Raw genomic sequence first — 14583 nt, 5'->3', positions numbered from 1 at the left:
GCCCTGTAGATGCATGCACGATCACCAGCATTGCCCCGTGCAGGATGTAAATATGGTAAACCACACCCTTGTAACAAGCGAGGTAATAGAAATCTCTTTGCACATAATAAAATAGGTGCGCATCGAATGGTACCAAGTGGCATTAATTTAAGACAACGGCAAAAAGAAGCTCATCCAGGTAATAACCGACTGCTCGGGCCGACCCCACTTCTGCGTGGCGAAACGGCATACCTAATTAAGAAATAGGGTGGCTTTCCCTGTGAAAAGCTCTTTGCTCTCGTGCGGAATATTATTCCAGTAGGCTTTATGGCATAGAGCCAACAGATGAGATAATACTGTGCCTTCAGTAATTCCTACTAGTAAATTTATCTTTCAATCATGTCTCTCTCGACTGACCCTATCAAAATTTCACTCTCTCAATCCGAGCTGAAAGTCGGTGCACTTACCCAGCGCAATCTAGAAATTGCAACTCGTGCTCTGCATCGCGATGGCATGGTTGTGATAGAAAATGTAATACCTGAAATGCTCCTCGACAGGCTGAACGAGAAGATGGTGAAGGATGCACTTGAGTTACAGGCAAGAAAAGATAACCCGTACAACAATAACAAAGGCTACATACAACAAGATCCGCCATTGACCGCGGATTGGTTTAGTGAGGATATTTATTTCAGTAAGTTAGACATATTTAAGGCTCGATTTATTTGAGACTCAAACCTGTCGCCTTGCTTGTGATTATTTATCCCTTTGTTCCCTCTTTTGAATTTCATAGCTCAATTATACTATCTAGATCCTATCGTAACCCAGGTGACCTCTACAACTCTTGGGCCGTTCCCTCTCGTCTCCTTTATCTCAGGCAACACCGCACTTCCTCCAACAACTACCTCGTCTCCAACAGCTCAACTCGCCCACACAGACGCCCCCTTTGACCACCTCGACCTCCCCTTTGCCCTTGTGGTAAATATTCCTCTTGTAACCATGACGCCCGAAAATGGCTCAACAGAGGTATGGCTTGGTACGCATAGCATTACAACACTTGCATGTCAAGAAGGGGTGCATGGAGATCGAGCAAGTGGAAGGATTAAAACGAAGTTGGTAGAGGAGAGAAAGAAAGTGAGAGGACCATGCCAGCCGATTGTGAGCAAGGGGAGTGTGGTTATCAGAGATTTGAGAATCTGGCATAGTGGAATGCCAAATTCATCAAAGGTGCCAAGGGTCATGCTTGCTATGAGTAAGTTAGCCTTCGACGGGGCTTGAGCACTCTAGTAAGACAGTATATCGCTAACACTCATAAAGTCCATTTTGCACCTTGGTATCGAAACACGATGCAGGTTGAATTTGCAGAAGAGTTAAGACCACTTGTTTGGAAGGAAAGGATTGGTTTGAGAGTTGCGGCGAAGTTCTTGACCAAATACGAGGTGGAAAAGAGGTACTTAAACCGACCATTTGGGAATGTGTATGGATTTGATCAGCAAAAGCGGATTGAAGGTATATTCTAAATTTGATTCAGAAAGAGTATTAGATGTTTTACCTGGTTCTCCTAGTACGAACGCAGACTTGTACGATCTATTGAGCAGTATTTGCAACATTTGTTCTAGGAATTATTTTAGAGCAGGGTTTTTGTGTTCACAATGTGGTTGGCTAAGGTTGTAAGGCATAAATGGAAACAATTAGAGTTGCTTCTCACCCAAGTGATACAGCCGCTTAGCTTCTATACAACATTCATTTTTGTCCGCCCTGCACCGGGGCTATGCCAGCAACTCCTCAAAAAGCGTGCTCTATGGACATATTACGATGGAGTGTTTTCTGTAATTTCTCGAAGGTGAATCTAACTACTTGGTTCACGTTGGCAAACCTGATACCCTCAACGCAGGATCGAAGGTGTCAATTTTATACCCGCAGTCTTAGTGACATGTTATCTTTTGGCTATAATTTCGGTAACGACGCGCTCTATGCTCATTTATTCAGCTAACATACTTGGCTTTTCTGGGTGTCTCTGTTGTTCTATCTATCCTCATCTAACAATGCGATGTTGATTATTTCTTCTCCATAGCCTTCTCTCTGTAATCGGACGAACATATTTGGAGAAACAAACTCTTCGGAAGTCACGTATCAAGCCATTAGCCAGCTGAGTCTGTGCTCCAGTATGCGTAGCTGCGGGAATGCGGCTTCCCGTCTTCCCACTAGGGCCCTAAACTTAGGTAGCCGGCTGCTCGACCAATTTCAATCAAGTCGGAGGTCAGTCTCTACATCACGAAGTGGAAAGCGGCTTAATATGCATGCCTGAGCCACTGCTAGGGAACTGCTTAAATCGAGACCAAAACATTTCAACTGTTCGCGAGGATCAGAACACCATTCTACGGCGGCTGCAGCGTCCCTGAACAAACAATTAGTGTTAATGATCAGAATGGACGAGATCAACTCCAATTACAATTTCACCTTTTTTACGGTTTCATGTTTCTTCTCCCCTCGAACTTCTCCGTGTTCATCCTCTCCTCAGAGATAAGAAAACTTGATGGAAACCATTCGATTTGGTCACGAGATCCGCCAACCATTAGATGCGACAGTGCTTCCGCGGATTTGAGACAGAGGACCATGCCTGACAGAAAAGTATCAGTTTGAGGTCTATTGGAGCTCGAAGCAACCACCGATGAGATGTGTTACAAAAACACAGCGAACTGATCCCATAAACATAAAAATTTACCACTTACCGTTTCCATTAAACCCCGCACTTATCCAAAATCGTTTCATTCCCGGTATTTCACCCACCAATGGTAGCCCATCTCTTGTCGCGCCCATAATTCCGGTCCATTCTTTCTTGACCCTCAATTTCTCATTTTCTTTCCCCTCACCCCAATTCTCTACCCCAAAGTAACCTCGCGCTGCCTCTTTCAGATAGATTGACATTTCTTGATTCATAGTGCTATCATCACAAGTCCCATACTCACTTACTCCTCCATCGTTCTGTCTACCTAAACCACCACCGATGACGATATGCTGACCGTCAGAACTCCCAGGCAGAAGTCGTGGGATCATGTACTCATATCCCTGATTATATATGAAGGAATATGTCGTTGGCAGCGGTGTCGGGAATTTTGCTTTGGGGCCAGGAATTTGCGCAGTTAGAAGGCCTCGCATAGGCACGATAAGGCCCTGCATAGCAGGAAGGAGGTGGGCTGTGTAGCCATTGGTCGCCATTACCACATTCTGAGTTCGAACAATGCTGAGTGAAGCGTGAATCTCCCATAGAAATCCTGTTCCTCCAGTCTCTCCATTTTCCCCTCTAAATATTGGACGAACTTCGGTAACAGCGGTATTGGTCCACAGCTGCAAGCCTCTCTTCAAGCACAACTCTAATATCCCGACAGTGAACCTATAAGCTGACAAGCTCCCTGCTGCATACTCGAAAGCGCCTTGCAACTCCTCCTTCTCTTTAACAATTCTACTTTCATTCTCCTTGCTAACCCAAAACCTCTTTATTGCGTCCTCTTTTCCCCACACCTGATACCAGCCCACACCCCCCTCTTTCCTCTCCCCCTCACTCACATCCCCTCTAATCATCTCAATCGACTCCTTGCCATTCTCGAAAGCCTCTTTATCGTACACAATGTCTACTGTGTTGCAAGGCCTAGATTCACACTCAATCCCATGCTCCCTCGCAAACGCATGCGTAGCCACAATATTCGCATGCTCCAGCCTTACAATCTTCAGCGCCTCCTCCGGCGACAAATGCGCGCGATGATCCGCATAGGTCCGGTAGGACGCCGCTTTCGTGTGGCCACCATTACGGCCCGTGGCACCGCCGCAGGCCTCGCGCGCTTCGAGCATGACGACCTTACCTTTGACGCCTTTTTCGAGGAGATTCCAAGCGACCATTGTGCCGCTGATGCCACTGCCAATGATCACGTAGTCTGCTGAGCTTGGGAGGCCATCGGCGCTGCGGTAGTTCGCGATTGCGGCTTTGGGCTCATGCCAGTAGGATGGTGTGGGGTTGGGGACGGGTAACTGGACCGGAATGTGGCCACGGGAATCCATTTTTTGGATAATCGTAGCCAGTAGAGCTTATTACAAAAAGCAAGTTCAAAACGGGATATTAGAGAAGGTGGTCACTTGTGAGGACGTGTCAGATGTTCGTGGCTACCCATGTCCGTTTATCTTTCCCATATTGGGTATAGATCAGGGGTGTCTTGGCAGTTCATCTGTATATTGTCGCTCAAGAGCCTACGTTAATTGGACAGAGTTCTCCTTTTTGACTTGTCCGTTCGATAGGACGTGACTAAGACAGATGAGTAGATATACCTTGACAACGTTCGAAATACTTCAATTCGGAGGTGGATAAGTCCACATTTTTGGTTGGTAAGTAGGAGATCGTAGTACGAAATTGACTTAGTGCTTGCTCAAAAGTGGTGATTATCTATAGACGATCAAATGTAGAGCTTGTGTGATGAGTCGGCTGCACCTGCCGAATTAGCCTAGTGTCAATATTGGCCTAATACCTTGTGTTCATATCTTCTCGAATAATTAAGCAGCCTATTTTATTACATATCACCCTTCTTACAAGGAATAAACGTTTTCCGTATTTATAAAGTCACTACTATAGTACAGAAGGTTCTGTCTTTTCAAAAATCATGTGTGGTCGTCCGTGCTTCATGGGCGGTTCTCAGCCACATAAGCGGCATTTCAGCACAACCGCAAACCAAGGCTATCTTAACTACATCCAACTCCAATGCTACATTACATAGCCAAAAATACCAGATGGATCATATTCCTACCCCTCTGGACTCTCTACCGGGTATTGACATTCCTGTTACTACGATTGTGCCATATGACTTCCAGGGCTTTACTACATTTCCATCTCGTTATGGATTTGGCTTAGAAAAGCCACTGGGAGAGGAGCAGTCTGCGGACGATACAGCAAGCCTGATGCAGTCATGGCTCTACTTTGGCCTACTGGCTGAGTTTTTCGGAGAGCCTGTGAATGTTGAAGAGTTTACCTGTAGATCCAGAGAGCCCTGCACGCAAAGCCTTCTCTGCTTAGCACCGCTGAACCGTCTCATGAAATCCCATAGTCCAGAAAAAGATCGGCAACCACTGTTGCTACAGAAGGCTTGTGAGAAGCTGAGGATTTTCTTGAAAAGCCCGCACTATTTTACTTCACCCGTACTTGAGATTGAGCTCTCGGTCCGTGTGCTGATCCATACTCTTGGGGATTATGTTGACTGTCCTGCCACCAGCCAGAATATGCATATATTGATTGAGAACCGCTTATGGGAGTCCGGTTGGTGTCCATCGCAAGTTGCAGAGATAGGCCGGTACGAAAACGAAGTGGTAGCATACTATTGTGTCGGCTTCGTCGACCCAACCCTTACAATGTCTCTCATTCTGGTTGCTCAAAGATCCAATGCGTTGCCAATAATGTTTCCGAACAGTACCAGAACCGGCACACACACAGAACCAATCCCTGTCCCGACGACGACGACCTTTTCGGTTCCAACTCCAATACGGTGAATAGGTCTAGCGGATCCGACGAGTTGGAGCCTTGTCCTTTCGTCCACGTTGATGCATAAGAAGTTCGCAAAATTATAGAAGAGGGTGGAATTCCACTTGTATTGATTGATACGTCATCTGGTGGTGGGCTGGAGCTGCGAGTCCGCGCCGCCGCAGCAAGGGATAGATATATCGCCATTTCACACGTCTGGTCCGATGGGCTAGGTAATCCAGCTTTGAATGCCTTGCCTAAATGCCAACTGGAACGGCTAGATTTCTACTTTCGGAACTTGCCACACCCTTCCAGCACAGGTATGATGGCCAACTACAGCCATATCCACAGCTTTGCCTCAATCTCGGTGGACTTTTGCAAGAATGAGCTTTATATTTCGTCGAAAGTCTAGACCAACACTCTTCTGGATGGATACCTTGTGTATCCCTGTTGGGGGTGATGCAAAGACGCAAGATCTAAAGAATCGAGCAATCAATCAGATGGCTTTCATCTACAGTATGGCTTCCCAGGTTCTTATTTTGGACTCGGCTATACAACTCTCCCGAATCGGTGGGCTGCAAAAAAGTGAGATCCTCGCTCGCATTAATTACTCGGCATGGATGGGTAGATGCTGGACGTTGCAAGAAGGCGCCTTGACTCCCTTCTGTTATTTCCAATGTGCAGATGGTGTTCTAAACCCTCTCGCACACTTTCCGCAATGGCTTGAAGATGAGGATTTTATGGACAGCTTCCTAGCTAAGTTCCGCTTGGTGAACTTCTGGCAGGCCACAAAACCGGTTAGAAGCTTCCCGTGGTCAGTATCCAAGAAATGGAGACTCCCATCCGCCTGGGGACCGTGGTTTGCGCACTTCGATTTATGGGGCTTGATATCGGCTATGCGACGGGGCGATAAGAAGTCTGTACGGCCTTGTCAGGTGCTTATAGAAGACATGGTCTACCGCTCGATGTTCAACACTTGCATAAGATCGTTGCATGTGTCCGGATACAGCCGCAGTAACGCTTTTTTCCCCGAACGAACTTCGAATGATAATGCGCGTTGGATCCAACATCTCGTAGCAGTCTGGAATTTACTAGCCAAGCGTTCAACGACAAAGAGTGAAGATGTGCCAGCCATCTTTGCAAATCTGCTTGGTTTCAACTCTTACCAGATCCTCAAATTACCTCCCGAGGAAAGGCTTAGAGCAATGCTTTGGAGCTGCGAGGTGCTCCCATTATCTCTGTTGTACAACTCTGGTCCAAGGATGCGTCACACTATGAACCACAAGAATCGTTGGGTTCCCGCTGTACCAAGCCGATATCTGTTGGAAGAAGCACCGCTCATGTACTTTGGCAATAATAAGGACCTCGTACTGGAAAGCGAGAGGATGGCTCAAGGCTCGAGGCCTATCATTTTCCTTCTTGAAAAGTGTCTGTCACGGCCTAAAAGAGAGTCTGTTCTCCGCGGCCCTAACGGTGAATATTGGAGAGTGGAGAACCATCGTTCCGAGGAAGACTGTCTTGACCTTAGCCAATTTCAAGCAACCTGCTTCATTATTAAGAAGCGCCCAGATTCAAAGGTCGCTGAATGCGCCTGTCTACATATATTACGGGTTAATGAAGGGGAGCTTCCCTCAGCGAATGAGAGCAATGGGAAAGACACACGTAATACTAGGACTCATTCAAGCAATCCCGGACAAAGCATCGCTCTCAGTACGGGCAAGACTGAAAATTTCATCGACACCGCCCATAAGCGCACCTGGCGCTTTTGGCGACATAGTAAACTAGCATCCAAGGACGAGAGCCATAGTCCCGGTGGTAGGGTTCTGTCGGAGACACAGGAGGTAAACAATTCCTTCACTTCTTTAGTTGGAGTTTATGACTGTCCTATGGTGGTTCGGTCCATCGACAGTGAGGACGCCGAAATGTTATCCGTCATTGATAGCGGGAAAGTTGTGCCCAATAACTGGAAAATTACAATCCTTAGTGGTAAGTTCTACAGCCCCCTAGTTCCTACTGCCATTTATCAATAAGGCCACTTCACCCATCGGGGCGACCCTTCGTATGTTTACTTACCTTTCATACCGTACCAGATGTGGAAGATTGGAAAGCGCCGTTCTCACGCCTATCCAAGACCCACGTTAGCGACATGTTTAGCAGCGTGAAGGAAGACCTTCGTTGGTTCTTGAAATCCACCAAAACCTGGGTGCCACTCATGGTTATAGTCCTTGTTGCCTCAATATTACGTATAGTCGTCGCCTTCAAGGTTGGGTGGCATAAACTCCATCCCGTTGGTCGCGCTTCCCTCATTTTATGGTTCGTGCGACGTACGATCGGCGGGCCAATTGCCTTTATACCAATTTCTCAAACACTATTCATCATTGATCGTCGCAATGAGCATAGTTTCACATCGTTGGATGTGGCGTATATAACTCTAGATCTATTATGGACCTTGTATTTAGCCATGGCGTTCACTTACATGACGCAACAATGGCTGAAGCACCGATTTGAGAAAAATTTAGCAACATACCAAGAGGGATGGAAACCTGAGAAGAAAACTAGCACGGCTTGGAAGACCTTGAAACTCCGTTTACGATCGTTACCCGACTGGAAACGAAGGTCATGATTGATCTTTTTATAGCTCCGTTCAGGAATATTTTTCTATCCCGTTAGAACAGCGACTCTACGCGATTGCTGGCCATTGCTTAAAAAAAAAATTGCGTTACTGTCACGAGTAGATATTTCTGCTTGGACCCTTAATCATGTTTCCTAAAGCGAGAGTGACTGAAGCCGCCAATGTCACGCAATCTCCCTCTCTTTTGCCTTTGATATGGAACACAAGTGTGAAAAAATGAGTAATAGTGAGCCGATGAGGGAGCGGCACTATGTAGTTATGAGGGCTCATGGGTGAGCCATCCAATATGGTGGTCCTAAACTAGACGCATAACTCATACGGCTTTGTATTGTAACAGCAACAGCATTATAAATAAAACATATCTTCTTCTCATGTACCTTAAAGGAAGCATTTAAGCCATTCTACTATTTTTAATGCAGACCGATAAAGCCTCTAAAGGGCTTCACAAGCATTGATTATGCTGTTTGAGCACTGAGATCATAGTTTCCCACCATGGTGAAGGTTCTTGCAATATGAAGCATCTACCCATCAGCTACCCCATCCCGGCCAGATTCCCTCAAAAGCACCCTTCCTGAGTCCGTGAAAACACCTCCAAAACCAAACCCCCCAACCCAGGCCAGAGCATCCCCAAAATATTCCCTAGGCACCACCGTCCAACTTCTTCCCGCCGCCCTTCCCACTCCCCCTCCCCCACGTGCTTTTCCCCCACTCCTTCCTCCCAGACTTCTGCGAGTCCCTCTTCTCCGCGTTCTCCAGCGCCTCCTCCGCGCGCTTCGCCTGCGCCTCCACTTCCATCTCCTTCTGCGCCTTCTCCTTCCCCGCCGCCTCCTTCTCCGCCATCACCTCCGCCCGGATGCAGCTGTAGCAGGGGAAGTACGACGCGTGGGGCGGCTTGAGCTCTGCCTCGGCGCACACGATGGGCCAGGTGCGTGCGGCGTCGATGCACATTTCCTTGCGTGGTACCGACAGGCAGCCGCAGGTGTACAATTTCTGGCGCGTGAAGCACATAGTGCCGGTGTGAGTGGAGTATTGAGGCCTAGATTATGGAGGGTTAGTAAAGTGGTTTGGGTGACTGGAGGGATTTGCGAGGACTGTACGTGAGTTTTTGGGGTTGGGTGGTGAGGCGCAGAGGAAGCTGGCTGACCACGGGTGTTGGAGTGAAATTGTGGGTAGCTTGACGGTTGTTGATGTTGTAGATCAGTGAAGGTGGATGAGTCCTTATGTGCACCTTGTCTTAGCTAACTTCGCGTGACTCTAAGTGGAGCTGGCCAGCGATTCACCTTGGAAAGCAAGATAACTAGCAGTTGGCGTAAGAACACGAAAGAGCTAATAGCTTAGCGATAACTAGATTGCTTGAATTATTAGAAATTTAAGACTGAGCAACCATTGCAAGGGAACGGTGAATATGTGAGGTTCTGGAATGCTCTAGAAATGAAGTGGATTCGATATTCCAGGCTTATTCATAGTCGGGGCAGCGAAGTGTCTGAGAAGGTCTCAGGAGTAACGGACTTTATGGCCTGACAATTATCAGGGGAAGCAAAGAGGCGCCTTGTACTGTGATCTCTCAGGGGGCTAAACAATGAAGTGTAATTAATAATGAGGCTCAAATTTTCGATATAAAGTGCTGGATATGTATAGCACTACATAATTGAACCCTGATATCACTATATTAATTGGATGGAAGAATTCTGCCAAGATTGAGATCAACATTGAGACCACAGGGCTACACTTCGAAGTAAAGAGCAAATACCAATTTTAATTCAAGGAACAGCCGAGAAAAGAAATTCATGTTCCGCTGTTGGGCTATGTCGATTCAATTTACCATCTTGAACGCCTTTGCAGTGCTAGACTTCCCGTAAGCTCCGTATATAGCCGTCGAACAATCAGATCTCCTTGACAAATCCAACCTCAACTAATTTTTCGACAGGTATTTCCATCTGTGCAATCTTGGCGCGCGTATTCTGTCGGAGCCACATATAGATGCCTAGAAGGATCCGCTTGAAGATGTTATTCTTCTCTACAAGTAAGCGCAGCTCCTCCTTACCAACAATATACACAACCTGTTTCTGAAATGCTGAATCGAGCGCCGCAATACGCCGGTCTGTTGCTGTGTCGTTTATCTGCACTTCGTCAAGGGCAGGAGTCTCAGGGATGGCAGTGACACGTAGAGAGGTGCTGACAGAGCTTGTGACCGCAGAAGATTCAGCTATAGATTCAGGCTGGGAAGCCTTGCCAGATGATGGAGCTGCAGAGGTTGGTAGGTCCACCATCTCGACGATAGCGTTGCGGAGCTCGTGGTAGACGACGTCGCCGAGCTCGGCGCTAATAACGCGATCATTGTAGCCATGGCGAACGGTGAGGCGGTAGCAATTAGGGATAGAAGTACGAGAGATAGTGTATCTGTCCTCATCCGGGACATGAGGTTTTGAGAGTGCGCGTAAATGCAAAAATACATGTACTTCTTGCTGTGCTTCGAATTTTCGTAGGAATTCTTCGTACACGGTTGGTACCATGTCTCCAGACTTGTCGAAGAAGATCCCGAGCCCTATGAAACATTTAAATTAGCTAAAAGCGGCAATGTACAGAAATAACCGCAACGGACCTTTAATAGTAGTGAGCTCTCCACCCCCGAAATCGTTTGCGAGCCTCAATTTCCCATCAGACCCCTTGACCACAACGTGATGAAGGCGAGTTCTGCCCCTCCCTTCCGCCTGCCACTGCTTCTCTTTACCGTAGCGCCAGAGGGCGAAGGTGCTTGCTAAGATAACTGCAAGTAGAAGAGTAAACCATGCACCATCTGGCAGTTTAGTGAGGGCGGATGTCAAGAAAAGGCCATCGAGAGTTGCGAATACGAGCCATACAGCAAATACGAGCATCCAGTTCAAGCGCCAGACGACCAAGGCAACCAAAGCGATCATATTAGTCGTGATGAATGTGACTAATATGACGCATACACCATATGCATGTCCAAGCCGAGTGGTCTATACAGTTGTTAGGATCGGTCAAGTATATCTGGACGTGGGGATCTTACATTATTGTATACTGCAGTGACAATGACAGTTCCAATCATCAGAAGCCAATTAGCCATCGGAATGTAGACTTGACCGTGGAAGATGTCGCTCGTATAGACCATCTTGATCTGGGGGAAATAGCTCATATTCATCACCTGGGAGAGAAGCTGGAAAGTGGACGTAATGATAGCCTGAGAGGCGACGATTGCGGCAAGAATAGAGATTACAAGGGATGGGTAAAACATTCCAGGTGGGACTGTGTTAAAGAAGGGGTTACTGTAGGCCGAGGGATCGTGAGAAATATAAGCTGCTTGGCCAATATAACCCAGCAGTAAGCACGGGTACACCAGGCACAGCCAAGAAATCTGAATGGCTCGTTTGGAGAAAGCTCCCAAATCAGCAAATAGGGCCTCGACTCCTGCTGACATGTTAGAATTTCGATTACTGCTGTAGAAAGGAGAAAACCAACCAGTAAAAGCTAGTAGAATCCCACCAAGCTGTATCCAGCCGGTGGTCTTATTCCTAACCAGAAAGTTTCCTGCAAAAAAGGGCGAGAATGCTTTTAGAACGGTATGATCATATTTTACTAGATTCTTTAAAGCGGTCAGTCAAACAAACCAGTTGCAGGAAGCAGTGTGCTACAGCATAGTACTCACATAGATACCGAACGTAAAGTTAAACATTAGCCAAATAATCACAATCGGTGCAAATGCGCTTCCGATTTTGACTATCCCAAGAGGTTGAATGAGGAAGAGTAAGACTAGGATGGCACACGAGACACCAACAATAGTTCCGGTGCTGATATCCGGCTTAACGACCGTCAGACCTATTATACTGTTAACCAAATTGGCTTAATAGCATAGGAAAGTTCACACGAACCTTGAATAGCGCCGAGTACAGATTGTGCCGGAGTGAGAATACCGTCCGCAATGATGAGACTGACTCCCAATACAGCCAAGGCCTTCAGCAGAGCGCGACAAACTATGCTTCGCTCGAGGAAGCCCCTTACGTTCTTATTGCTCGGTTTCATTTCAGTGCTGAGGTAACGCTCCAGTTTGACCATGTTCTTTGTTTTCGGGTCATGGGAGGATATATGACTCTATAATGCTATTAGTTGCTGATGTTGAATCAGGTATAATTGGGAGCTTACATAGCGCGCTAACAGACTGTACATAGCAAAGGTGCCACCTTCACCTTCGTCATCGGCACAAAGTACGATGAAAACGTACTTGACAGTGACTATAAGTGTGATAGCCCAGATGATCAAGGATAGAGCACCAAGAAGGTCTTCATAGGAAGGATTCGATGTGAAGGTTGACGAGTATACGTAGAGTGGACTCGTCCCAATATCGCCATAGATAACTCCGGTAGATTGGTAGGCTAGCCTGAGGTCCGAAGATCAGTATGCAGTTTGCGGATCGTCAAAACCCTGCAGGCGATCTTGCCAAGGGCTGAGGACTACTGCAATGCCTTCCATGCATGGAACGTGTGACACGGTCGCTTACCACATAAGAATCCACCCTGAAAAGACCTGCGACTTGTTAGCGTACTGGAATGGAATGGGTTTGGTAGCTATGAAAAAGACATTTTTGGATAAAACTATAGGTCACTGGAACAAATTTGCAATTGTCCATGATTGTTGGCTCAATTGAGTGGAACTTACTTGCTTTCGCTCGAAGTCACCTTCTTTGACACCCTGACCTTCATCATAGGCGGACTCAACGTCCCCAGAGCGCGTTTTAGCCATTTTCAGGTCATTGTGCTCTTCATAGGAGGTGGTGAAGCCTTTTGATCCGGCATGGTGTGGATCGTCGCTCTGTGTCATTGCAAAATGAATTCCATCGTTGGCCATGCCAGGTGCGCGATGCGTCACGAGATAATTGGATCAGAAATGATATATAGGTCAAAATAGCGCGTGGAAGCGCAAAAAAATTGTTGAAAGGAGGAAGGAAAGTTCCGTTTTGAAGGACACAAAGGAATGAAGGTTTATAGCAAAAGTGAAAGGCCAAAGCTGTGGCTGGCCACGGTGCCTGTGCAATGTTCCCTTGTCAGGGTTGGCTGGAGGTTCAGCTGTGAAGGCAAAGGAGTAGCATTGAGGCGGAGCTGGCTACCCTGCTCGACTGCTGTTATCGAATACACCACCCTGGCGCATCTGGTTGAAAGCGCGTGTTGATCACGCTGATCAAAATGCGTAGATTATACCTAGAAAAAGGTAAAAATATGTTAAAAAGGTATAAACTCTGCCATTTGATCACCAAGATTAACACGCGCTTTCAACCGGATGCGCCAAGGTGACGTGCATGGAGTCACATCAGGGCCGCTGCAGGGGTACCGGAGTCCTAGGCGAGTAGGTCTTATCCCGACGTTGGGATTGGTGGGAAAATCCCGCAACTACTTGTGATGGTCGAAACCGACACATTTGGGGCAGCGGACGACTTCCAGGCTTCTAAATCAGAGTGAAAGCTACTTGCGCACAGACCCGCGCACTAGCATACCAAGCTTCTCCACGAGGCCGCTCGATGCACCTTGCAGATGGAACCCTCTTTGGTTGGATCATGTTCAGCAATTGCATTGCATGAATGATCGAAGGATGGCTAAAATTGTCCAGAAATCTGGCCCCTTCGTGATCACCTTAGCTGTGGTCGCCCTATTGGCATACTTTTCTCAATTTGCTCACAAATATCACGCTTATCCAGACTTTTAGTAAGAAAATCTATATATAATAACCATCTTTTATGGTTTGCCCCCCCTAGATTATTGCATATAGACGATTTATGGTTATTTTACCCTTTTTCTCCCCTCACTCATTCCCCTCTCTCTCTCCTATATCTCCCCCCCTCTCCACTCTCTCCTATGGGCTCATTCTACAGACTCGCTCTAAGGTAATATTTGATGTCATCAAAACTATATACACCCTCACCTCCCCGAACGCCTTCTCTCCCCTCTCCGTCCCTTCCTCTCCCTCCGTCCTTACCTCCCTACCTATATCTTTCCCACTCTATATTATATGGCTAAATCTAATATATAAATAGGTAGAATGAGACATACCTAGATGCATAGGATGCGGATATAGAGAGGGGTAGAAAGGGAGGGACAATTGAGAGGTAGAGGCAGAGGTAGAGGCAAAGGCGATAAGGTAATAAAGGTGGCGACGGAGATGGCGGAGGTAATGACGGAGGTGGCGGAGGTGACTAATTGGTCTTTGGTAAATATACGTCATTAGCATATAATAGAGAAGACGTGGTTATAATTTAGGACTAATTTTATATGAATATGCTACTAAAGTAGTACTAAAATCTGGTTGTTTTCCTACAATCGACTGCCAAAATGAGACTCTTTTTGATCAGGGGTATGAGACCGTAGGGGAGGCGTTATTGACAATAATTATTTGAACGCTTACGACACAACAAGAGCCTTTCCGCATACACTCAAATACCAGATTGGGCATTCCGGAGAACCGCATT

General features: G+C 46.8%; 7 protein-coding genes across 7 annotated transcripts; 3 read left to right on the top strand and 4 right to left on the bottom strand.

The window, feature by feature from the left end:
- Positions 1-281: 281 nt before the first annotated feature.
- Positions 282-1744, top strand: K441DRAFT_666401 (uncharacterized protein). Its single transcript, XM_067649657.1, has 3 exons — positions 282-670; positions 788-1228; positions 1294-1744. Exons 1-3 carry the CDS (start codon positions 379-381, stop codon positions 1494-1496), a joined length of 936 nt encoding a protein of 311 aa, XP_067499817.1. The 5' UTR covers positions 282-378; the 3' UTR covers positions 1497-1744.
- Positions 1745-2441: 697 nt separating this feature from the next.
- Positions 2442-4032, bottom strand: K441DRAFT_680476 (FAD dependent oxidoreductase-like protein; the record flags this gene model as incomplete). Its single annotated transcript, XM_067651373.1, has 2 exons — positions 2442-2596; positions 2709-4032. 2 exons carry the CDS (start codon positions 4030-4032, stop codon positions 2442-2444), a joined length of 1479 nt encoding a protein of 492 aa, XP_067499816.1.
- Positions 4033-4752: 720 nt separating this feature from the next.
- Positions 4753-5505, top strand: K441DRAFT_699244 (uncharacterized protein; the record flags this gene model as incomplete). Its single annotated transcript, XM_067653142.1, has 1 exon — positions 4753-5505. The coding sequence occupies one exon, from the start codon at positions 4753-4755 to the stop codon at positions 5503-5505; it is 753 nt and encodes a 250-aa protein (XP_067499815.1).
- A 399-nt stretch (positions 5506-5904) lies between these two features.
- On the top strand, positions 5905-8268 carry K441DRAFT_699243 (uncharacterized protein; the record flags this gene model as incomplete). The annotated part of the gene is made up of 2 exons (XM_067653141.1): positions 5905-7462; positions 7567-8268. 2 exons carry the CDS (start codon positions 5905-5907, stop codon positions 8097-8099), a joined length of 2091 nt encoding a protein of 696 aa, XP_067499814.1. The 3' UTR covers positions 8100-8268.
- A 347-nt stretch (positions 8269-8615) lies between these two features.
- Positions 8616-8949, bottom strand: K441DRAFT_666398 (uncharacterized protein; the record flags this gene model as incomplete). Its single annotated transcript, XM_067649656.1, has 1 exon — positions 8616-8949. A coding segment is annotated over one exon (202 nt), but the record flags the coding sequence as incomplete, so codon positions are not given.
- Positions 8950-9991: 1042 nt separating this feature from the next.
- K441DRAFT_618158 (potassium transporter) lies at positions 9992-13312 on the bottom strand (the record flags this gene model as incomplete). Its single annotated transcript, XM_067645827.1, has 10 exons — positions 12783-13312; positions 12625-12650; positions 12270-12504; positions 11999-12218; positions 11776-11945; positions 11589-11712; positions 11140-11537; positions 10711-11089; positions 10301-10653; positions 9992-10228 (listed from the first exon to the last, which is right to left on the bottom strand). The coding sequence occupies exons 1-10, from the start codon at positions 12969-12971 to the stop codon at positions 9992-9994; spliced, it is 2331 nt and encodes a 776-aa protein (XP_067499812.1). The 5' UTR covers positions 12972-13312.
- A 457-nt stretch (positions 13313-13769) lies between these two features.
- On the bottom strand, positions 13770-14362 carry K441DRAFT_666396 (uncharacterized protein). The gene is made up of 2 exons (XM_067649655.1): positions 14152-14362; positions 13770-14001 (listed from the first exon to the last, which is right to left on the bottom strand). Exons 1-2 carry the CDS (start codon positions 14337-14339, stop codon positions 13971-13973), a joined length of 219 nt encoding a protein of 72 aa, XP_067499811.1. The 5' UTR covers positions 14340-14362; the 3' UTR covers positions 13770-13970.
- Between the last annotated feature and the right edge of the window lie 221 nt (positions 14363-14583).

This window comes from Cenococcum geophilum (assembly GCF_001692895.1).
Source record: "Cenococcum geophilum 1.58 unplaced genomic scaffold K441scaffold_48, whole genome shotgun sequence".
NCBI lineage: Eukaryota > Fungi > Ascomycota > Dothideomycetes > Gloniales > Gloniaceae > Cenococcum > Cenococcum geophilum.
This window is presented reverse-complemented; position numbering and strand designations above follow the sequence as displayed.

Coding starts and splice junctions, on each gene's coding strand:
- K441DRAFT_666396 (XM_067649655.1), bottom strand. CDS start 14,339: ATGACGTATATTTACCAAAGACCAATTAGTCACCTCCGCCACCTCCGT. Junction 14,002..14,151: donor CTAGGTATGTCTCATTCTAC/CTATTTATATAT, acceptor ATCAAATATTAC/CTTAGAGCGAGTCTGTAGAA.
- K441DRAFT_666401 (XM_067649657.1), top strand. CDS start 379: ATGTCTCTCTCGACTGACCCTATCAAAATTTCACTCTCTCAATCCGAG. Junction 671..787: donor TAGTGAGGATATTTATTTCA/GTAAGTTAGACA, acceptor TATACTATCTAG/ATCCTATCGTAACCCAGGTG. Junction 1,229..1,293: donor AAGGGTCATGCTTGCTATGA/GTAAGTTAGCCT, acceptor ACACTCATAAAG/TCCATTTTGCACCTTGGTAT.